Genomic DNA, 24786 nt, shown 5'->3' with positions numbered 1-24786 from the left:
AATTCAAAAAGAAAATAAAAGTACCACCCATATCCACTAGGGGTTCCATAGATCTTCATGCATAAGTCAGACCATTCCTTCTGGAAGCTCATCTGGTGATTAACTGGTTTCTGCTTGCGTCTGATTTTTACCAGATAAATTTTAAGCTGTTCTTCTCAAGTTCTTATTGCCGTACAGCTGTAGGTTTCAGCAGCAATCAATGAAAAATGTCTGAAAGTTACAGGCTCATTGGAACTTTAAAAAGGGCTCTAAGTAGACTGTTCCTCCCAGTGATGCCTTCCTGGTGATGCAGTGTGGAACCTTTGGATTTTAATAACTCTCTTAGAATTGCAATGTCTTTTTCTTTAATCCCAGAATTGTTTCTTCTCTTCTTTTCTGAATTCACCCATTTAAATAATATTTTCTGTCTCTCCCTTTTTCACTCAGCCCACAAGCCCCAAGTTTGGAAAGGCAGACTCATATGAGAAGCTGGAGAAGCTGGGAGAAGGCTCATATGCAACAGTTTACAAAGGAAAGAGCAAGTAAGCAGTGTTCACATGTTTCTCTTGTTTTTCCCTCACCCATGCATTCAATGATGTGTTTAATTTTACATGCCGCTGTTGTAACTGAATCAAAAGTCGATGAAAAGCTTATGACAGTTGCAGATCCTGGTTTTAATGTAAAGTCCCACACATACAGTGCAGATTCCTGTATTTTAATTACCAGAGAATGGACGATTTTTTTCCCTCTCTTAATGGTTCAGTGCTTTTCTCCCAGATTTTTCTAATTAAATTGTGAGAAATGAAAAGTTCTGGGGCTGCAAATGCACAAACCTCTGCAGCCTCTAATCTTCTTTGTGATGATGTTATTTCGTGTCTCTTTTGATTGGTGAGCTTCATTCAGCTGTAGTGCTGCGCCCTTGTACCCCAGTCTCACTCCAGTGCTGCTAAATTACTTTTCATTGACTTAACTCTCCTCTCTCTGTTCTCAGTCTTTGCTGACTTTGAATTGTCTCGTTTTTCTACATAATGAAGAAAGTCCAGCAGATTATGGCACTTTGTTATTTGTGCTGTCATCAGGGTGAACGGGAAGCTGGTGGCTCTGAAAGTGATCCGTCTGCAGGAGGAGGAAGGAACACCCTTCACAGCCATAAGGGAGGGTAAGTGAAAAAAAAAAAATCTGAATCCCAGTTCACTTCCTGTTCATAGTAGAGTAATGGGAATGTTCCTCCAGCCCTCTTCAGGGTCACAGCTGGTAACAGTCTGAAAAATGTAAAGTTTACTAGTTTACAATCTTTAATGACAATCTTTAATGACAATCTTTAATGCTTAATTTGAAGTGTTTGGATTTTCATTCTCAACAAGCATAGATTGTATGGGGTTGTAATTTTTTAAGATGTCACAGTACAGCACAGTAAAATTCAGTACAGTAGATTTAACTAGGTTATTTTTTATTCTAGTAACAAATATGTCCTCATGTGTCACACTTGTGTTCAGTAGTGACATGCATGGGCTGCTTGTCATCTTTATTTCCAGACTGCTCCAGTTACATATTCACACAAGTTTCAGGGTGACAGCGTTTGGTTTTAAAGCCAATAACTGCTTTGAAGCTTCTGTTTAAATCACAATCTGAACTCTACCACAGCGGTGGATGTTCTGCAGGAGGAGGGTACTCTCAGCATCAGCCGGTGTAGTCCATGCAAGTGGTCAGTTTTAGCCCTCAGACTGAACATGCACACTAGAAAAGGTCTGATTAGTTCAGAAGGTTCTCAGTAATTAGGATCTGTAAAAAAAAAAAAAAAAGCTCCAGAAGTTCCTGACTTTCCTGACTTTGCTGAAAGTAAAAGCCTCTGCTCCACACAACCCGCTCATATGGAAATGAACCTGAGATGAGAAGACGCTTCTATCATACAGAGGCTCAACTCTCCCTGAGAACAGATCAGATGGGTGCTTTGAAATTGGACTAATTCAGCACTTTCTGAGTAAGAAGCGCACAGCGCAGATATGTGACCAGCATTACCCCTCTATAAACTACTCCATCCATGTGTGTGTGTGTGTGTGTGGGGGGGGGGGGGGGGTACGCGTGTGTGTGCGCGTGAGTGTGTGTGTCCATGTATCCAGGGAGGTTGTGCATGTCTTCACAAGCTGGTGACAGGATCCTGGAGGTATCAGGCTGCAGATCCACACATAGTCCTGTCTTTGATCTGCTTCTATTATTTTGAACAACCTTTAGCTTCTCCTGCAGGATGAATGCATTCATGAGGCTCTGGCACCGGGCAACTTTCCAACGATCTGTCCATCAAATCCTCTCTGTGCCTTTGAAACAGAACTTAAACATTAATCCCGTTGGTAACCTTCTGAAAACCCACTTGGTCCTGTGAATAACATAACCAAGCTTATGTTGCTCTAATATTTGGTCCAAATAAAACAGATTCCTGTTACTGTTGTTTGACTGAACTTTATCTCAGTAATTGAGGCTTCGAGACCTTTGCTGATGTTCAGTTAATACAGTAGAGGTTTTGTAAACAAGGAAACGAGTGAAAACTTCTCATTTCATTGATCCTTTGCCAGTTCAAATAGATGATCAGAGATCAGTAATCACAGACCTCAGACCAGTTAGAGTAAGACTGTAGTGACAACACAACACAGATCCTTCTCCTGCTTCTCTTTAAATCAGCAAACAGAAACAGACAGAATCAAATCTGCATATTAAATATGACGTTATAATTTTCCCTTGTCTGCCTTTATCCACACAAGTTTGAGTGATATTAAGTTTTTTTTTTGCAACTATAACAAATATCATTGCTGCTTTTCGTAAGTTTTCACTGCAGAAATGCAAAACCTAACAGGTATTCTTAGTCTAGTTTGTAGTGCAAATATATTAGAAGACATGAAATAAGAAAACAAACTTCTAAGTAACTCTTCAAGAGCTTGCTGTAAGTTCAAAAATCCTTAATATTGATGAAAAAGTATTTATTCCATTGGCAGATAATTTCACTAATCTGAAGTGAAATTATCTTCAGACAATTTTTGAAGACTTTTCAGATGCTATAAGAGATTTTTCAGATGCTATAAGTGACATAATCTGCCAATTGAACCAGTACTTTTCAATCAATAGTAAGGAATTATTGACTTAAAACAAGCTCCTATATGTAAGATTTATAACTAAGATATGTACTCTAGAAACTAGGCTAAAATACATTGAGTTTGGAGGTCTGTACATAATGACTGAAGAAAGTGCATTTTATAGACCTGCGGTCATGGGAGTGAAAGACAAAGTTGAACTAAATCCTTTGGGTGGAACAAAGTAATGTTGAAGGGAAAAGAAGATAAACTTTATTCAGTACTTAAGTAGGGTAATGTGGATAATTAGGTGGCCATGTTTCTTATGAATGTTTGTTTTTGTCAGTTTTCTGTTCTGTGGTTGCTGCCACTAGAACACTGTGTCTATATTCACCTAAACACAGAACAGCTGCTCCCAAAGAAATGTAATAACTCTTGGCAGTAAGGCAAATGTACAAATATGTTTATTGTCATTGTATTTTATTTAAATAGCAAAAGAAAAACTAAACATTAAAAATAACTCCTAAGTTCTGTCCCACCCACTGCACTGTAGAACTGGTATGATCCAAGTCACTTTGGTTCCAGATGATCTCTGCCTTCATCAGTTTAATGATGTGCTGGCAGGAGGATTACTGGGGTTTTATGTCAACTTTATGGCATTACAAATATTTGAACATGTTCAACTTACTTGTATGAAGCATAAATTCAGTTGGTAAATGAAGCATTCCTCCAGAGCCTCTCCTCACTGCTGATTACAGACACCTCTTACATCATAAATGTTTTAAAAAGTGAGTGTGAGAACCTCTGACGCTGAATCCAGCCTGTGTTTTCTGTGTGTTGTAATCCTTCCCTAATCCCTGCAGGTACTGAAGCGCTCCAACAGTCCAGCTAATGATCATAGAGCTGCTGGTTATCTGGCTGCATCATCTACTGTAACACATCATAATGGGCCTCTGGTTCTGCTGTTCTCTGTTTGCAGCGTCTCTTCTGAAAGGACTGAAACATGCCAACATCGTGCTCCTCCATGACATCATCCACACCAAGGAAACCCTGACTCTGGTGTTCGAGTATGTGGTGAGTTTGAACTCTGACCTCAGCTGTGTGATGGGTGGACCACAGAGCTCCAAATGTAGATTAAAAGTATGACTTCAGGGAAACCATAGTTCTGATGAGTATCTATATTTATTTTTTGCTTTGTGAGACCTTTCAGTTTTTCATACCCAGCTCTCTGCAACACGAGCTGTGAATATTTTAACTGGTAAACTCTTTAACGGTTCACAGGCCTTTAAAAACTGTTAAAGCTCTCATGGATTTCTTTTAGTTTTTACTAAAGTAATAAAGGTGTGTGTGTGTTGGTGTGGAGGGCGGGGGGATATGCCTCTCTTTAGCAACCACTGGGTGGGAGGTGAGGTGCGGTCTGCCCTGGGCAGGTCACCGCTCCATTGCAGGGCTGGATTTCTATTCAGATGAATCTTTGATCTTCAGCTTGTGAGCGGATGAGCGGATCTGGATCCCTCCTCCGTCTTACTCAGCTTTTCAGCCAGGGTGGGGTAAATGGAGTGGTCTGATGCAGTTTATAATCTGGTTCTGCTTGTGAGATATGAGTAGAACTCAGCAGATTCTGTTTAAATTAAACATGATGGAAAAGATCAGCTTATTAGGTTATTGTTCCTGCTGGATCTTCTCTTACCTTCTGCTCAAAACAGTAAATCCTTCCTATATGTAGCAGACTGACTGCTAGGGATGGGTTTATTTATCGCTGGTGGAAACTTCAAGTTAATGTCAAGTTCGGTGCTGTTGCTCATAAGGATGCAGAAAAACACATTATAGATTTTTCTAAAAGCTAATGGAGAGTGACGGCAGGAGGGCATAATGCGAGGACAGAAAACCGATGGGTTAAATCAGTGGCAAGTATTACAGAGAGATGGAGATAATGGAAATAAAAAGGGGAAAGATGAAAACAGAGATGTGGTGCATGACTTTGTGGGAGATGGACAGGCATGTCTGCGTGTGAATTATTCAGCAGGCTCCTTTGGTGTGAGCAGCAGTGGGAGATTGTAAATATCTCTGTGATTTCCGAACCACTGCCTCCTCCATCCATAAATCTGCTCACAAAGCACCAAAACGCTGCCTGCCTGCTAAACATGTCCGCTTTACCGTCAGTGAGGACTCTGTCAGTTCATGTGGTCAACTTTGATAAAATATAAACATTCTTCCTGTTTTGTGGTATCCTGAAAAAAGAAGAAATTAAGATATTATTACTGTATGAAGTGTCTTTGCTCAGAGATCAACAGGAATCAAATTCTGATCTGAGTGCCTCTATTAAAGACAGAAAAACTACAATTCATTCATCGCTGCTGTTAAAATAACATATAGATCAATCTGTTGATAAATCAGATATTCCTGCTGCTTTAGTGAACTCTGTATTCAACTATAGTATAGAATACTGTAAGTCAACTGTAGTAAGCAAAGCATTTTGTAAAATTGATTGAAATAAAAATCATCTTTCATGTTGCAGCACACAGACCTGTGTCAGTACATGGACAAACACCCAGGCGGTCTCCACCCAGACAACGTGAAGGTAATGCTTCTCTTCTACAGACTGGATTTTTTTATTGTTGACCCCGAACAGTTTGTTTCTTTTAGTCAGTGATCAATCTGGGTTTAGTGAACACAACCTCCAATCCCTACCAACATTGGTTAGAATCTGCCTTTGTTTTCATTATTCATTTAATTTTACAACTTTTTCTTCGGGCTGGGAATACTTTACCATGTGATTAGTTCTTGGAAGCTTCGCAGTTCTGGAAGTTCAGTGGTTCTTGTTTCGTGCTGCTGATCTTGATGATGATCCTGTGACAGAGTTCTTTAGCCACTGGGACAGTGTGTTTAGTCTCTGAGAGAGAAGTAAACAGCTCAAAGGCTGCTGGTCCCAACAGGAATGTACACATTAACTTAAGGTTACAGGAATGTCATGTTAAATGGTTTTCCAAAGCTTTCCAAATTAAGATCTGAAAAGTGTGGTGTGCGTATGCATTCAGCTCTTTCATGTTTTACTCTTTGTGGAATCACCTTTTGGGGTTTGTCTCTAGCAGCTGTGAAAATCTTCAGACTGAAATTTGAGTTTGTTTGTCTTTGTGAAACAGCCAAGCTCAGTCAGACTGGATGGAGGAGATCTACAAACACCAAGAAAAACCACAGAACCAACAGATTAAGAATTCATTTTTCTGTCAGTATACCTGTACTTCTACACCCGGAGAGAAACAAAAAACAATAACCGTGAAACCATAGCAACAACCAACATATGGGTGTGTAATAATAATTAGAACATCACTGAAAAGTACACAGACCTCTTGCTAAATAATCTGCAGGACACCTGCCATACATATAGCAGGTAAACTATGGCAGGAGGATGTATTCAAACTCCACTGTTTGAATACATCAGCAGCAAATGTTCAGAAAGTAGAAAGTTACTATTCTGTCATCTTAAAACAGTCATTAGTTAATTTTGACCTCCTTTAGACGACACAGGGATGGCAGTCCGAGCTGGTGAAGCTACGAGCCTGTCCTGTATGACCGTGCAGCTCTCTGAGTCACTCATGCTGCCTGTGTTTGCACGACTGCAGGACCCAGCTAACATAAATTAACAGGTGGGAAGAACCGATAATGTGGTAAACCAGGCATCTTGGTGGTGGAGGGGGCGTTAGGAAGTTCTGTCATGCAGGGAGGTGACAGTTCAGGCCCCATCTGTCATCCAGCAGCTCATAAGTTTCAACGCCACAGATTTACAAAAGCTCTGTGTGTTTCTCCTGCTGCCAGCAGCCATGCGAGTCACATGGATGATGTGAGATTACTGCAGGAGAGCTGAGCGAGGTGTTCACACCCATCGACTCTGTTACCTAACAGTGAGACTCCTGCCACGGAGTTTCCAACGTGTTGATAGGCTTCGTGACTTTATGTAGACATGACATGTTGTGAATTGGAACCACACATATCATTATGAGAATGGTTACAGTAGTCCATCACTTCCTCTCTGCTGTTCTGTGCAGCATGGTGTTGGATAAACCTCAAATTTAGATGCTTCCACTGTCCATCACTTCAGGAGGGGCATAACCAGGGTTTGGGTGGTGGCAGCACTCTTCAAAGGTTTTATATCCTAAAGTGGTCCAGGAGCACTTGGTGTGATTTTCTGACCTGTTTAATATTAATATAGAAAGTAGACTTCTGGTACTCTTGGTGATAGCTGCCTACAGCTAGCTAAAATCTGCAAATACTTACGACCCCCTCTAATAACACGTAGAATTTCCTATTTTAGTAAAACACTAAGGTAACATTTTAATAAAACACTGAAAAGCATTCTATGTACAAACATGGAATGTAACCTATTTAACCTTTTCACCCATTTTAACTGAACTCTTTCACTTTACCTTCCCCCTCCAGCCTCTGACTGAGCCTAAAGGAGGCAGACTGATGTTCAGTTCAGCCACAGGCCAGCACCAACCTGAGCAGAAGCTCCATGAGGGGCTTTAATGTCACACAGATGTGCTGTTGTTTACTAATCAGCTGCATAAAAGCTATTAGTGTCTCTGCTGCCTGACCAAATTAACATGCGGGGACGTAGCCGTAACAGTCCCTGCTGCTGTAATTAACGGCCATCAGCAGAGTGGTGAGAGCATGCGAATGTCACTGCAGCTCCACTCAAACTGACCTGAGGTCTGCGCCTGAACTGGTTAGTCCTGGTGAAACCCAGTGGAAACGACACAGCGCCATTAACCCTTCCTGCCCCATTGACTGTAGTTTGTTAGCAGGACGGCTGTAATCCAACGCCCGGCAGGATGACCTCACTCTGACTGCTGCTGAAGTGCTCCTTTATATTACATTAGGCCCAGTCGGATGAAGGAGCCTGACTCACTGACATCCTCATATATCAGAGGTAAAGTGATGCCCACAACCCAGAAGCAGGGAGCGTTTGTCCCTCATAATTAAGTTTAGCGAAAGCTGAAAGCTCCTGTCAGCATTGTTAGCACACCGGGTACAAATATGGAAGAAATAGTTCATCTAGTATTGTGGGAGCGTAATTAGCACCTTTATTCCCAAGAAACACTAGTTTTTAAAATAACCCTGTTGGCATATTTTATCTGCACCACTAATTATTCAATTTTTTGTAAACTACAGAAGACAGGAATGTAACACATAGCAATATTTCCCTGATCCATTCTTCAGTGAGGATGGAAAGGAAGTTGAACAAAAATCTCACTGAGAGAGACATGCAGCTGACACACATGTTGGTTCATGTATTCCCATAAGAACAGTTATCACAGACATCAATTAACAGCATAGAGAATCATAGTTGTGATGATGTGGAAAGACTTGAAGGCTCTTGAAGAGACGGAGGTCAATTTCAAACCGTCATATATGGCTGTGATGTCTAATTTCTTTTAAGTGTTTTAATATGTGCAGTATTTTCATAGCTTAAGTTGCTTTTAAAGCCTGATTTTGGTTACAGAACCTCCTGAAAAATCAGCCTCCATGCTGACATACAGTACCTAACTATTATTAGGAGTATTGTAGCTTGTATGATAAGCTCAGCAGCTCCGCCAGGTGTTTGCTAACTGCTGCTGCTGCCGCTAGTCTGGAGGAGCAGTGGACGGATGCTCTATAGGTAGAAGCTTGGCTGGGGATTGAAGCTCCAAGGTTGAGCTTTGGTGAGCAGAAGGCATGTTAAAGCTACAGTATGTAACTTTTATGAAAATAATATTTTTTGACATATTTGTTGAAATTCACTACGTTCTTACAGAATGGTATTAGAAAGATAACTTGTAAAAAAATTAAAAAATCGCTGCCAATCATGCCCATTTCTGTGAACTGCTCCCTCGACCCTCCACCCCTGCTCTCTGCTACACTACAGCTTCTCCCTGTCAGCAGACAATGTTTTGAATGCTAAGGCTAGTTTGCATGTCCACCGATGACGACAGTAAGGATGAGTTGATTGACAGCACAAGACATGTCTCCTGGCTCTGCACTATAAAAAGTGCATTTGGACTACAGTTCATGCTATGGACTTATTTACATTAATTCTTTTGGGTTAGTGATGACAACTTACTTGTGTTGAATTAACTTAAAAGGAACACATTTTTAACTTGAGGCAACTCTTTACTTTGACTTTACTTGGAGCAGTTAAGTTCAATGCCACGTTCACAGATCTGTGAGGGAGATAGAGAGGACTGAGAAGTCTGGCTGATTCAGAAAGATGTGCAAGGAGGAAGCTAAATGATAAATGATAATTGTCCTGTACTTCTATATTACTTTATCAAGTCCAGGGGACCCCAAAGTGCTTCACATAATAGTCAGTCATTCACCCATTCACATACTGTCAGTCTGCTTTGGGGCAGACTGACAGGAGCGAGGCTGCCATACCATCAGGAGCTGGTTATCCTTCTCTGTGTAACTCTGTGACTGTTAGAGAGAACTGAGCTCTGTCCCACTGGCAATAAGTCCACCTCCAGTGATATATATATATATATATATATATATATATATATATATATATATATATATATATACCTTCCTAATTAAAATCTGGAAATGTCCTCACTTTAAAGGTTGTATTTTTCTTTACCAGGGTAATAGCAGATTAATTTGATCTGCCATAAAATATGAATTTTTACATTTACATTTATAATAAATGTGGAAGCTGCTTTTTATGGGCAAAAAGTTTTCCACAACTCTAATGAGGGATTGTAAAATGTACTGCTTCAATCTCTTGCCTTGCTAGATTCTCTGATTTTGAATATAAACTTTAACCAAATGTTCCAGATGAGATAAATCAAATATACCAAGTTCCTGATCCAAATTTGACTCTCTGATAGTTTGACTACTTCCATTCATCTCTCTGCTTTCTGTACAGCGTTTTCATCCCACTGTTTGGTGTGACAGTTTGATGGTGCTGTTCAGAACATCTCCACAGAACTCAACAAGTGATTTCTTGTGTTTGTACAATTGAGGTGTTCCAGGAGGAGTACAATCACACAGCGGATGACTGCGATATGCCCCGGCCCAACATTTAAACATGTGCCAAGAATGATTCTGGGTCTTTGTGGACCTTTACAGCCATTTGCTGGCAGCTCCTCAGGTTGAGCAGGTTGACGCTGTTGCTGATTCAGCCCATTAAAGACGACACTTTACTGATGCTTAGTGGAAAAGATAGAGGCTCTTTTCTGTGCCTGCTTGCAGATGGTCGAATGTTTTCACTCCATTTAACACTTCTTCATTTGAGCTCTCCCTCACTGATTTCATCGTGTTTACTCACCCCCCCCACCCCCCCACCCCCCCACCCCCACCCCCAGCCGGTGCTGGGTGGGGGGGGGGGGATTTGTAACTGTGAGCATTTGTTTTTATGATGCTAACTTCTGTGCTGTTACTGTCTGAATTTGCGTGTCCTGCTGGCTCTGTTTACAGGAACAGAAAAAAGTATAATTTTTGACTTTTTTTCAGATTGAAACAATATTTGTGAGTTGGTGTTATCACACCTTAAATATTGGCAATTATATTTTAAGCCTGTTTCCGGGATTACAGTAAATGTTTATATCCATATTCTTATTAATCGAGATCTACTGTAGTTTGACTGAGGGATTTTCCTACTTGTCCCATTTTATATCCCAAATTCCAAAAAAAACTTCCTAAGCAATATAATTGGATTTTCAGAAAACAGTGTAGGGACCTTGTTGAGGTGAGCTAAAAATGTATTTTAAGGAGCATTCACAGTCATATTTAATCTGCTTTAATCAAACTCTGGCTTGTTTGCCTAGAAAGTTTGGTTTGTTTGGGGAACTGTGAATGTGCAGTCAAATTCTGATGCAGATGAAAACAGTGACCTCTGGTAGCCTACAAACTTAGATCTCAGTTCGGTTGAAGAGAATTCTGATGTGGTTTGAAAACAAGCTGACCAGAGACTATAATGCAGGGCATTCTGGGTAAATACAACCAAGACAAATGCATGTGTTTGGATTGCAAAGAATTTGGATTGTTAGACACAGTGTGAAAGCGAACCAAGTCTCCCAGACTATCCTCTTTGTTGTTTTTTCTGGATCCTGATCTGAATCTGATGAGCTCTAATGGAGTTTTCAGTCAAATGCGGCCACTTTCCTAAGACAATGGCTTAAGACATTTTTTGTAAAAAAAAAAGATTTTGACCAAAAACAGGCATCACATTTTAATAGCCAAATGCATTATTTAAGCAAACAAATCCGCAGTGAAAAATTGTAGTAGTAAAATAAACCACATTATGTCAGATGACGATATGCATTTAGCACCAGATGGAAATCTCAAAGCTGACAGCAGCTCTAGCAAAAAACCCACAAACACTAAAATAAAATACATTCTGTCAACAACTCAATAATTACTATGGAGTCTTAAGCATAGATACAAGCTGTCAATCACATTTACACCTGCTTATAATAATAGTTCAGTCTTATCTCAATGGATGAAGTGCTAACAACAGCTCAATATCATTTTGTGAGGCACATTTGTTTTATTGCAACATCAGATGTTAGTCTGATGTTCTGTTCTGGAGTCTGTAGAGGTCCATTGTAATTTTCTCCAGAGACTCATTGGAATCACCACGGGGCCGATACCAGAGCAGTGGTGTGGATAACTGATCTGGGAATGGCTATAAACCGGAGTCAAATACAAAACACGGGAGGTGATAGCGACAACAGTAACCGTAGTTCAAATATTTTCAACTTTGAAATCTCTGTGCATGAAGTCTCTGCTTAGAAATGTTTCATCTAATGACATACATACTCTCAGTAAGTACCTACTGCTTCCCAGAGGTGGACACATTTTACCAGGCATCTAGCAGTCTGTTCTGATGATGCTGTCTCCAGATGTGGGAGCTGGATTGCTATGTTTCATCTTCGTGTCTGACATGTTACTTCTGCTGCCGAACTGCCTGACTCCATTTTGCCTTACTTTGTTCTAGAGAAGGTACACAACTAACTATGAACCCCGGTGTACTGCTGTCACTTTGATGCATAGCCTCATTCTTTGCTGCACATTGAATACCAGACAAAACACACACTCCACTACATTCGATACATGGATAACTCAGAGGCAACCCACTTTTTCATAATGCTTATCTTGACACAGAGCTCTGATTGCCTTGGGTATGACTGCAATAAGTATTTAATCATTAGAGAAATGGCAGCATGTTTATCAGTGTGCTGATGATGGATTATTTTCCATGCAGTGGGGTCATTCTTCAGGTGATGGATTATGTTAATGGATGATTTAACTCCAATCAGACAGCTCATTTCTCCCACAGTAAGGAACTAATAATGCATCATGATTAAACAAACTCACATATGGAAGCATAAGAAGAAGATCCTTGAGGGATATTGTTTCAATCAATACCAAAGAGCTAGATTAATGAGCCAAAACATTAAGACTAACTCTTCTGTTTTACCCGGGCACATCTGCCACCAAACACAGACTCACTGTAAGGTGGCAGGATCTAAGGCTTGGGCTGCTTTGAAAACCCCAACTCTTCGAGATGTACTTCTGGGAGCACTCATGATTTTTCTGGAACTGGAAATTCAAACATGTGGCCAAGAATGGAAAATACCATAAAACAACTATTTGTATCAAAATCAGGAACCAGCAGTCCAAATTATCCATTAACCCGAGTTATACGAGTCCAAATGCTGCCTGCAGACTCACTGGAAACACAGCTGACTCAAATGATTTATATATATATATATATATATATATATAAACTGTGATATGAGAGCAGATCTCCTATTTCCCCTTGTGAACCATTTATATTATGACTACTTTATTTTGAAATATTCTTTCTTTGCTGTTCTTTTAAACTTGTTCTCCATAGAAAAAGTTTTCTACCTCGGCTATTAATTTGGCATATTGGATGTACCTGTGTGTTTCCATGTTTTATTTATGCCGTCACACTCTTGTAATTGCTTTCTTCATCCTCCAATCTGTTGCCAGCAACAAGACACGCTCCATATACACACTAGCCCAACCTTCAGGCCTCATATTAGGACTTTGTGTGTTATTTGCCTTGAAGCCTGCTTTATGTCGGAGGAAGAGCAGAGTCATGTTACTCCAGTCAAAGCTGCATAAACAGCCTCCTTCATCCTCCATCACTATAATATTAAAATGCAAATAGAACTCAGGTGTTTGCAGCAGAAAAAGAATCACGCCCGGTTTGAAGAGAGAGGGCAAGAAAAGAGAGTTTTCTTTCCTTTTTATCCGAGCCATGACAGGGTGAGAGTTTTTCACCAGGGTCTTTGATATACATGAGCAAACACACACACTTCTATGCTAATTTTCCTCACCGTGGCTCGTCTCTGCCCCGCAGAGTGGAGGAATAGTAAGCTGTTGACCCGGTGGCTCCAGATGCCAGACAAGGCCCCCGTCCCTGATTGGACTCCATGGTGCTTCAATCAGCTTAATTGGCCACAACTAGAGTATCAGTGAGAGGAGAGAGACGAGAGTGGATTGCTGGAATTGGAATAAAATGAAGAGCTGTGTGGCGCATGCCTCGTTATTTGTTGACTGACGTGTCTACAGAAGCGGGGTGATGTGCCGCCAGATCTCAGAGGCACAAAAAGGAAAACAAGCTCTGACTCTGGTTTCAGGGCTTTGTTTACCTCTTGAAGACGTCAGAGTGACAGCAGCAGGTACTTTATGAAGGAAACGTGTTAAAAACAGCATTTTTGTTGGCGCTTTGCGTTGGGTTGAAGATCGCTGAAGGCGGCTTGAGGAGCGTTGTGAAACGGTGCAGCGCTTTAACTGGGATTAAAAATGTAAATTTAAATGTAATTCAATCTTCCTGCTTGGCATGTCAGTGGATGTGAATTCAGACATTTTGATACAATTTTTCTGGGCATTTTAATACAGTAAAAGACCCATTTTAATTGTATGTGTTTAATTAGCAAATGCAGGAAACAAATCATCTGAAATAGACCAATCTGCCAAAACATTATGACTATAAACAAGAAAAATCCTCATGATGCACTTCCTGGAGCTGAGTGATGTGTCTCATTGGTGCGACAGTTGTTTGTAAAAGGGGCAGTAATATGTAAAATCCAATCTTTTGAGCTTTACATCATGTTATAATGCTATTCCCTCATTAAAAACATACCTGGAGTGCTACTGCTGCTGATGAGAAATTCTTTAATCTCCCACGGCAACCATCCGTGGACCAGAAAACAAGCTTCTGCTTCATAGTGGACTCCTTCCTGTGACTCAGCTCCTCCAGACTAGTGGCAGCAGCAATTAGCAAACACCCGGTGCAGCTGTGTTTCTGTTGCTGTATAATATGCTAACAGCTCAACATCCAGGCAGCAGAGATTATATTCCACATTAACATGTCCTGGATGATGCAGTCACAAGCTCTGCTAATCCTCCTCATCTGCTTTTGCTGCTTCTCTTTAAATCTCTGTCTTATGATGGAAGAGATGCTTTGAACTTCCTCCTTCTCTGTTCTTTGGTCCTGCGTCATATCAAAAGTAGAGTTGTTTGGCTAAAATCAGGCAGGAATTTGGGACAAATAAGCAGTTTGTTAGCACAGCAGTGGAGGAGTGATGACATGGGCTTGTATTACAACCAATCTGCTTGCAGTAATAGAGCTGACTTTATTCTAGAGTACAAAAATGACAGTTCCTGTCACCTCAGTTCTGACTGGGTCATACCACACCACATTAATTCCAAACTCAGCCACACATCCTCAGATTTGAATTGCAAACCAAATAAAAATTCTCTTCGAAGCAGAAAGATATAAGCAAGCTCAAAGGGAAGCAGAAGCTTTCAGCACATCACCACAGTAAATTCATTCGCTACAGTTTTTATTTGCATGCAGCTCAGTTGATTAAAAAATCCAATATGCAGCAGTGCAACTGATGCAAACAGAGACATGTCCCAATGTAGTGAGGAATGAATAAAATCTCCCTTCTGGTTCAAAGGTCAGATTGTCTTCCAGCAGTGAGCCGTTTCCTCCGTGTTGTCAGCAGTCCTCTCATGCTCCCCTCCATCGATTTTCCTCCCTTTGCAGTAACGAATCTCAGAAACCCGGCATGCCAACCTTTCAGCAACATCTATCACATCCTGACACAGTTCTACTTTTCACTCTGTTTTTTTCCTAAAGGTGTAATACATACAGAGTAAATATAGAGTAGAGGCCGTGATTATGAAGAAATAAAACGTTGCTCTGACCAATCACTGCAGTAAGTAAACTGGAAGAGTTAGTCGATGCATTTCCATTTTAATCTTTGTCTATATTCTCCTAATATTGAAAAAACACAATTCTGCAATTGCGGTGTTTCCATCAAACAAGATATGACATTTAAATCACAATAGAGAAAGCTTAAGTCATTAAAACTAATGGCAGTGACTGATGTAAACAGTTACATGAGATATATTCAGCCATGACACTAGCGTTCATCATCTATCAGAGGAGTGTTGGAGTGTCTACGTATGTGGTGTTTTGGGGAAATTGTAGTCGGCCATTTTACAGAAGAGCTATGGGTTCAACACATTGCAATGACACACAACTTTTAATGAGGTGTGATGCTGTGAGAGCTCTGGTGGTGTCCAAAAAAACCCCAAAACAAACCATCATCTTCCTACTACTTCCCGTCGTCTTCTTCATGGTTTTACCAGTAGTAACATCAGGTTGTTGATCACTTGACTGGTATGATTCTAAAAAAGTGTTTCCATTGCAATTTTGTGAAATGCATCTATTTCGGTATGGTTGAAAAACCACTCTAAACCTGAGTTTTTTTTAAATTTGTGTGTTTTCATTGAGCAAATTAATTTTCAGAATTTCAATTTGCCGATTCCATGGACTGTTAAAGGAAACACAGCTAGTGATTGTGGTCCTGCCTCTGTGTCAGTTGCTAATGCTTCTGACAAATGAAGGAATCTGTCCAGATAACACTGACTAAAGTCCTGAGCCTCCAGAGACGTGGAAGTTCAGTTGCATTCAGATGGATGCAACTGCTGAAAGGAGATGAAACAACAGACTTGTTTGTTGTGTTTTATAAACAGACTTGCTTCCCTTTGTTAATTTATTTTTCTGTTGTTTCTCCAGCTTTTCTTGTTCCAGTTGTTGAGAGGCCTGTCCTACATTCACCAGAGTTACATCCTCCACCGCGACCTGAAACCACAGAACCTGCTCATCAGTGACACTGGAGAGCTAAAACTCGCTGACTTCGGTGAGTGGACTGCAAACTGATGCTCTGATGTTGATGCTAATTTTCTCCCTTTGTCTCTGTGTATAAGAGTTAGCACATAGCGTTTGTGCTACTTTGCTGTGTTTGGTTCTCTCCAAATGTGGTGCTGTGCATCATGGCCAAACATTTCTACTTTCTTCTTGTTTGGTCATGACATTGTTCCAGACGTCTTTCGTTTCATTCAGATGCAGCTTTGCAAACCCAACCCATGATGCTCTGTTGTTTTAAGAGAGAAGATGCTTCCTTCATAACCCTCCCAAACAGACACATTTGATGTTTTTCTTACAAGCACACGCAAAAAATGGCAAAAGTTCCTTGATTCAAGTAAATGTATGAGTCAATCAGTTCCCTGCCTCTGGTCTGTGTGTTTTTGAACCTACCCACATAATACCATATGGCTTGGATTCATGTATAGTAAGTCTACTTTGTGACTTCCTGGTGGGACAAACTGGCCAGGCTGCCTCATTTAGCATTGTCCATCTGTCTGTCCATCCATCTGTCTGCCCATCCATCCATCCATCCGTCCATCCAGGCGTGTCTTTTGTCCAACACACCCTTTTTATCTCTCCACTCATTTCCTCCTTCTCTCTGCCCATCCATCTTCTGCACCCTTCCGCCCCTCTATCCCTCTATTCCAAGACAGATGGGAGGAGGATTGGGGTGTGTGCGTGCGTGTGTAGGGGTGCGCGGGTGTGTGTGTGTGTGGGCGGGTGTGTGTGTGTGTGTGTGTTTGTGTGTGCTTCATCAATAATGCAAACCTTGTATTAGTGCAGAAACATTATTAAGAAGGAAATGAGGAAGAGAAAAATAATGGACAAAATACCAAATGAGCAAATATGAAAATCCCACTGTGGCGGAAGCTCATCAGCACACACCTACACATCCGCACACTCCTGCCCACACACGGCCACCCACACCCACGCACCCCCCCCACACGCCCACTCACACACACAGTCAGGCCTGGCCAGAAGGGGGCCAGACGAAGAGGGTGGGGTGTGTGTGCCTCCAGAGCCCCTGGGGGTCTCTGCTTGGCAGCAAGAATACTAACAGTCCACAGCTGAGGCCTGTGGCTCTGGCTGGGGTCTGCATAAAGGATGGGTGGGGGGCGTAAATGGAGAGGAAGCTGAGGCTCGTGATGGGAGGCGGCAGAGTGCTGCATCCATCAGTGACAGGCAGCAGACAGCGAGTGAAGATAGAAGTCGGGTTGTTACTCTTAACATGACCAGCCTGACCCACAGTGGTTAGCATCTCATCTCTTCTCCCTGCAGGTCACTGACATGAAACCTCCAATCACATAACTGGGATATTATTACATAGTAGGGCATAATGAAAAACTTTGACTAGAATGGGGTTTGTCATCAACAAATCAACTGTAAAATCCCGTCCCTTGGGATTTCCTTTTCTTCATCTTCTTCTCTCTTGAATCTCAAAGTTCCTTAAACTTCATACAGTATGTGAGGAGTTTCTAGACAACCTTCCTGAATTCCTTTAATTATAGAAATCAATCTTGTATTTTAATCCTCTGCTTTTGTTTTTCAATTTCATCTTTGTGGATCATGTTCATCCTTATGACAGCTCTAGCTGTCATCTTCCTGAAGTCTCTGTCTGAGTCGTTGCAGCTTCGCCACATTTACTCTGCAGTATATAAAATAATCCCTACAGCTGGAGCGCGATCCCTTCTGTTTATTCTTTCTGTGTGTCTAGTTTTTTGGGTTTATTTTTTATTGTCTTGCTGGTGAGCATCAGGTCATTATCATGCTGAAAAATACAAGCTTTGCCAGAACTGATGACCAGACTGATTCTCCTCCAGTGTTACTGCAGAGTTGCTTGGTTGAGCTGCAGACATCTGAATTACGGCTGAAGCTGGTTCTGCGTTAGCTCTGTTCCTGTTGTAACAGGACACAAACACAAAACTCCACTTTTATCTTAGTCCACAGAACATTTTCCCACAACATGATCAAGATATGCTTTGGAGGAGACGGGTCTTTTTGTTCTTTTGGGTCAGCCGTGGTTTCTGCCTTTGTCTCTTTTTCTATATTGTTGAACTATGAACTCTGACCTTAACTAAACCAAGGCCTTTAGATGTTGTTCTGGGTTATTTTGTGCAGAAGCGTTTAAGTATCAGAGCTCGAAAAGAAACTCAGGAACAATATCTTGTTAAAACAGGAAAACATTCCCGTTATGAGATGCAAAAAACATTACAAGAAAGTTTTCTTGTTTTAGCAGGATTTTAAGAACTTGCTATAATGAGACCCGTATATCATTGAAACCAAAATATATTTTCTTTTAAATAAGAAAGATTGTAACGGTAAAATAGCAGCACCTCTTCTTCGTCTAGAGGAATCAAGGTGAGGACAGTCAAAGCAAACTGTTTTATGTATTTTTAACACGTAGTAATCTGTCAGAGGAGAGTATTTTTTATATCTCATTAAACCAAAAACCTTCTTGTTATGATGATATATAAAACCTGTCTCATAACAACAAACTTTTTTTTATTTTAAGGTGGCACAGGGGGTATAGTGTGTGACCCAGGTACAGAGGGCTTAGTGATGGGTTCGAGTCCCACCCTGATTCACTGCATGTGAAACAATAATTCTAACAAGAATTTAATTTCAAATGGAGTTTATTTCCAAGCTCTGGCAGTAGAACACGTTTGTAGCCTCCTGGATTCATCTTTGCAGGAAAGCTTGTCCCAGGTTTTCTCCAGTTTGTGGTGCTCTGCTGTTTTTTTGCAGTAGTCCACTGTGACTCCATCACATTGATCTCTTCCTGGACCAACACAAGAGCTGTTCCGTTTGGAACCCTAGCACACAGAGGAAGACAGGAAACAATGTGGCAGCGCTTAAATAATAGCATTTATTCAACCCTAGTGCAAGTAAGAACTGAAATGAAGTCAGTCTGGATTTCCTCTGAGCCTGTGTGAACTGAAGGGCATTATTAGACTGCTGGAGCTCAGAGTTGTGAAAGTGGCTTTGAGGGTCTGCAGCCTGATATTAATCCAGAAAGTTGAGAGGCTGGACATTACCTGCTAAACCTGCTGGTATTATTATTGAATCATCCCATGCTTATCTGCATGTGCAGCGGGCTCAGAAGGCTCAGCCTAACCAGAGAGCAACAGTTTCTCATCAGCCAAAGAAGCCGGGGTTCCGTATCCGCTGCTGGATGTGGGTCGGTCCAGATGCTCCTCTCTGCTCCACTGTGGATTTACTCTCTTTTTAATGAGCAGAAACAAGCAGCAGCGTTGTAAATGAGCCTTTAAGGAGCCCACGTTTCATATCAAGGACACAGCTAATTGAGGCCAGCTAAGCCTTCTGATGTGTACTGTTTGTGTAGAAGCAGCTGTGTGAACTATTAGAGCTGCTTTTCTCTCTCAGTTCACACACCTTCCTCACCTACAGGTGATTATTTCAGGCCTGTTTTTGTTTCTCCCCCTGAGCTGTGCTAGCTGCTTCAGGGTCTGGGTGAAGTAAGAGGCAGCAGGGGAATTTACTGATTTACAGATAAAACTTACTTTAATATCTCACACTGAAATTTGTTTTCTTAATGACCGCGATATATTAGGGACAGTACTGTAGGTTTTTGTTGGGCTACAGTCAGAGAGAACAAAAACATCAGCCTGGACTGAATTAGAAATAATACAGTGGATCATTTCCTGCATTTCTTTGGGTTATAAAGACATAAATTCAATTCAAATACTTTATTGATCCAGAGGGAAATTAAAATTTGTAACTAACAAGTTTCTTCAAAGAGGTTGTGTAAATGCTGATGGCTGAGGGCAGGAAGGGTCTCCTACAGCTGTCTGTATTCCAATAAATCTGAAAAAGCCTCTGACTGAAGAATATTTTACTATTCCTGTAGAAAGGAAGCCTTTGCCATTCAGGAGTTTTCCACAGTAGGGCATAGCTACAGGTCCAACAGAAGCACCAACACAAGCCAAAAGGAAACTCCACAGATCAGCATTTCATTTCACTATCATTTCACTTAAAACATGGAGAAAGTCCTGCTATAAGTTAAATAATTTGTCACTGGAACTAACACTGTTTTCATCATTATTGAGGAATTAATGACTTAGAACATGATCCTATATCTTGCTGAGAATTACTTGAGTTTAGTCTTATTTCAAGTGTACTAAGATTTTTCTTTTTTGCGGAGTTGTTGAAAAGTCATTCAACATGAGCACCAAAACCGTCAGTGTTTGTTTGAAAAAAGCACTAACAACCTAAATATATTACTTTGTTGTATAAATTTTACATTACCTGAATAGTTCAGTTTAATTTGTGTTTTCTATAAATTAAAGTTGAAATGTTAAAGCCGTCACTGAACGTTATTTTATCATCAAAATTATCGATTAATGTCCAATTTATTCACATCGTTCTGTTCTTCAGAAGAGCAGGTATACACAGCTGTTTCACACTCAGCTGACATTCAAAAATCTCTAAGCTTAACTCTAGTTTCTCCTGTGTAGGAGAGCTACTGTAGCTACACTAATGTGTGTGTGTGTGTGTGCGTGTGTGTGCACGTGTGTGCGTGTGTGTGTGTGTGCGTGTGTGTGTGTGTGTGTTATAGTGGGGAGTTTCTGTGGTGTAACAGCTGCTGGGATAATGATGTGTGAGGAGGGAAGCAATGTAACAATGGAGCTGGAGGAATGTCCCAGGCATCCGGGTCGGACTGTTTGGATCTCCCCGGTGTGACGTTCGGCCCAGTGCCTCACTGCACCAGCAGCAGCACCACTGGGTCTGAACACACATGCAGATGGTCATTTTGAAGTCCATTAGGTTAAGAAGTGCTGCTGATCTGTGTGTGGTTTGGTCCAAACTTGGAAATAAACTGAAATGAGCAGCTGAGATGTACGTGGTTGGTAATTACTGAGCTGACTCATTACAGACTACTGTATCCTCATGCAGAGAGGGTTACAGTCTGCTTTGTGTTGGCAAATGAGCTTTGACGATGGCAGGTGGTGTATTCCCAATTTATTAACATGTTTATGTAGATATGTGCATTATTTTGGATCAGTTACTTGAGCTGTTTTATACTCGGCATGTTAAGGACAGGGATGCCACAAAACACAGACACCGGGATTCTAATTTCTAATTGATTTAAAAAGCTTCTTTGTCAGATCAAAAATGTCACAAATAACTGTTGTTTTTAATCAAACTGCTTCACTGAACAAAGGGATCTGTGTAAAAAGATTAGCACTGGAACAAAAAAAGGTGTCACCTTTAAACGTTGTTTTTGTTATAAATCAGAGTAAGAGTATACTGCCCCCATCAGGTCAGAGCAGGAGTGACCTCAAACCTTCCACCTGAAAATCGACCAGAAATGTTGTTTTTGTGCCCTCCCTGATTTATAGAATAATAATATTTCCACCATTAATTCACCCAGCAACACTGCTGCCTACGATTCCTTTAACTATGAAATTTTGATTACTAAGTTGAAAACCTTCTTAGGTCACATTAGGGCTTCTGCCTTGGTTGACTACCATAGTTAGTTACTTAGACTCTTTTAATTGTTTTGATGACCTTCATACTGGTTCCACTGGCTTACTTACTTTAATAGCTCTTGTATGTTAAGTCAAGTTTAAGTTTATTTGTGAAGCACATTTTCAGTAACAAAGCAGTTCAAAGTACTTTACATCTCACAGTTACCAATTATGGAATGAGCAATAAACATTACATTTTGTCAAATGCCGTCATCACAATCATCAAGCAAATACACATACAAATAGTGATCAATATTCCATGAAAAAATCAATTAAAATTGAATAGACTGATTGTAAAGTTGATCTACTCAATTTTACTCATTTTTTTTGGTTAATTCAGCACATTTCAGTTTATTTACATAGTCCCAGGTCGCAACACCTCATCTCAAGGCACTTTATTAAAAAAACGTCAATTCAGTCCAATCACACATACATTCCATCCAGTTCACCACTTCAAGAGCTGAAACCCAACAGACCAAAAGAGCTCAGTCCAGAACATTATCATATTGGACTCATTCATACTTATTTCAACACTTTGGTGAAACCCAGTTTTACATGTGTTCTTTAATTAGAAAAGAAGAAATAAATAAATAAATAAATGCATGTATTTTAAGGTTTTAGTGTGTTCTAATTCTCTTCAGTGGCTGACAGCAGCCATATTTCAGTGTTTTTAGATTAGATGTGTTAAAACAAATAATAAAATTGCAGAAGTAACAGAATCAGAGACTAAAGGAAGCCTGTAGAGCTGTGCATACATGCGCATCCGCAAACATCAATAAAGTGGAAGTGAAGGGCCACAATGATTTTGCTACAACTGGACACTCAGTCCAGTCAAACACAAAATGGTCAGTCTGTTAATAAGACATATTTTACAAATTCTCCAATAATATAATCTGTTGGAAATACATGAAATTGGGCACATCTTCAGGAATCTTTTTTATCAGGACTTCTTCACAACCTAACCATATCAAAATGATGAAACAAAGAGGGAAGCAGCCCTTTTTATTTTTCTACACTATCCTCCTTCACCTTGTCATCCTCCCTCCCACCCTCGCCACTGTATTTTTGTTGAACCTATAAGAGAGTGTAAGATAGTGATGTATAATTAACGTGTGACCTTCCTTTGGACTGCTACCTGCACAGGAAGGAGGTTAGCTGGAGAAGCGCTCCGAGTGAAGGTGGTTGAAGGTCTGAGTGTGTTTGAATCCAAAGGTCAGACCTTTGAAGTAGTGTCCTCTTTGTGATGGGACACAGGGGGCTTAGAGGGGGAAGGTTGAATCCATTTGTCTTTTCTGTTACCATTATATCTGCTGTAACATACCCACCTAGATGTGCCCAAGGTGAACCACATGTTCTTATGCTAGAGAGTGGTAACTTATGTTGCCAGTTTTGTGTGTGCTCAGGGAGTTAGGCTTTTGAGCAAATGAGATATTTTCCAGTGAGTGCTGAACACGGTGATCTAAGACATTTTGGCTGCATTTAAAGTGTCTGTGGGTGGAAAACAAACTTGCTTTTGGTCAGCGATGGCAGAGAACCAGCTCCGTCACTAATTTCATGTACAATCTTGCTGATTGCAGATGCTTGTTGTGTCATTAGCTGTATTTGGTTCACCACAAGCATTTTAGTCACTTTTTCCTTCAAATCTTTGCTGTAGCCAAGAGCCTGACTCTTTGTCTCTACTGACTCCATATATTAGCTAAAGCATACTCATATGATGAAAATTAGCATTTCAGCCTACAGTTAAGCTCTTCCATCCATCTATCTATTCATTACCTCCAGCTTATCAGCTTAAGTTTTAGAATACAGGGTTGATGAGCTTGGTTTTCAACCTGTCACTGATTGCTAATCCTATACTACCTAGCTGGCTTTGCTATCAGTTGGGGAACTCCTGGATTATTGCCTGATGTGTGTCTGTTACCTTTGGAAACAGATAAAGATGGACTGGCTTCCATCATCCCAACATCACTGAGCAGAATAAAGTGAATGTGGAAAATAGCTGATTAAAAGATGTGATATATAATCAAAGTCGTGGAGGAAATTATCTCTGAGAAATAAAACAGAGACATATTAGATAATTAAAAACGAAGCTTTGCTGCCAGCCGATGGATGAGAGTCATTACACAGATACAGAGACCAACGCATTGTTCAACCTGAAGCCCTCGGAGCAGCACCAGTGTGTGTGCCACCTACTGGGCCCCAGCAGCATATAGTTCTGCTGGAAGTGTTGACAGGCGTGCTGGGAACAGTGGGAAGCTGGATGGCTTGGTATTCCTTCATCCTGACTTTCCACACACGCTTTGTTTCTCCACCAAACAACAGCTGCATAAGCTACAAAAGCATGCCAACCTCCAACCACTATAACCGCCTTCATGAAGTTGTCACACACACACACGCGCACCCCCACACGCATATACACATGGTGGAGATGATAGCCTCTCACCATGAGTGGTCTGATGCCCTCCATTCTCTGTTAGATCAGTGTGTGGAAATTACAGTGGTGGGTAATGACTGTCGGCTGAAACTCCCATCTCCTGTGGGTGTTCTGACACAAGGAAATGTTAAATACCTTCTTCCCCCTATCATTTATTCTCCTCCTCTGCCCTTTTTCCTGCCTTTCACAGGGGACTTGCTGCAGGGCAGGAAGTTTTTTTTTTCTTCTTTTTTTTTACAAAGCTAAATGCTTTAATTAAGCCCTTCTACTCTTGGGAAGAGACAAAGGGGTAATGCCATCAGCCTCATTAAAGCTCACTGCGTTTGCACTTTGCTCTACCATTAACTGGGTTTCTGTCACCAAACTGATAAATGCTAGAAGAGTAGGAATCTGGTGAATGTAATAAAACCCCTGAGAAACATTAAAGATTCACGTAAGACAAGCAGGGCTAGCCATGGAATCACCATGGATGAACCTTAGATTGAACAAACTCTACACCTGCTGTAGGGTTGGTCTACAAATCCCTAGTAACCATCATATTTGCATGGAAACAAGAGTTTTATGTGTCCTTTGGGTTTATCTGGCTGC

At 40.8% G+C, this 24786-nt stretch overlaps 1 protein-coding gene across 4 annotated transcripts in view; it reads left to right on the top strand.

Annotated features, from left to right (window-relative positions):
* cdk14 (cyclin dependent kinase 14) overlaps window positions 1-24786 on the top strand; it is a 158189-nt gene that overhangs the window by 56425 nt on the left and 76978 nt on the right. For all 4 annotated transcript variants that reach the window (XM_014473923.2, XM_005812599.2, XM_023330709.1 and 1 more), the window contains 5 exons: window positions 427-521; window positions 1059-1138; window positions 4021-4115; window positions 5560-5622; window positions 16147-16270. In XM_014473923.2, coding sequence (XP_014329409.2) covers window positions 427-521; window positions 1059-1138; window positions 4021-4115; window positions 5560-5622; window positions 16147-16270 — 457 coding nt within the window. The remainder of the gene's footprint in view (window positions 1-426; window positions 522-1058; window positions 1139-4020; window positions 4116-5559; window positions 5623-16146; window positions 16271-24786) is intronic.

Source organism: Xiphophorus maculatus, chromosome 3 (genome assembly GCF_002775205.1).
Source record: "Xiphophorus maculatus strain JP 163 A chromosome 3, X_maculatus-5.0-male, whole genome shotgun sequence".
NCBI lineage: Eukaryota > Metazoa > Chordata > Actinopteri > Cyprinodontiformes > Poeciliidae > Xiphophorus > Xiphophorus maculatus.
The sequence above is the reverse complement of the archived record's forward strand: the minus strand, read 5'-3'. Positions and strand labels throughout refer to the sequence as shown.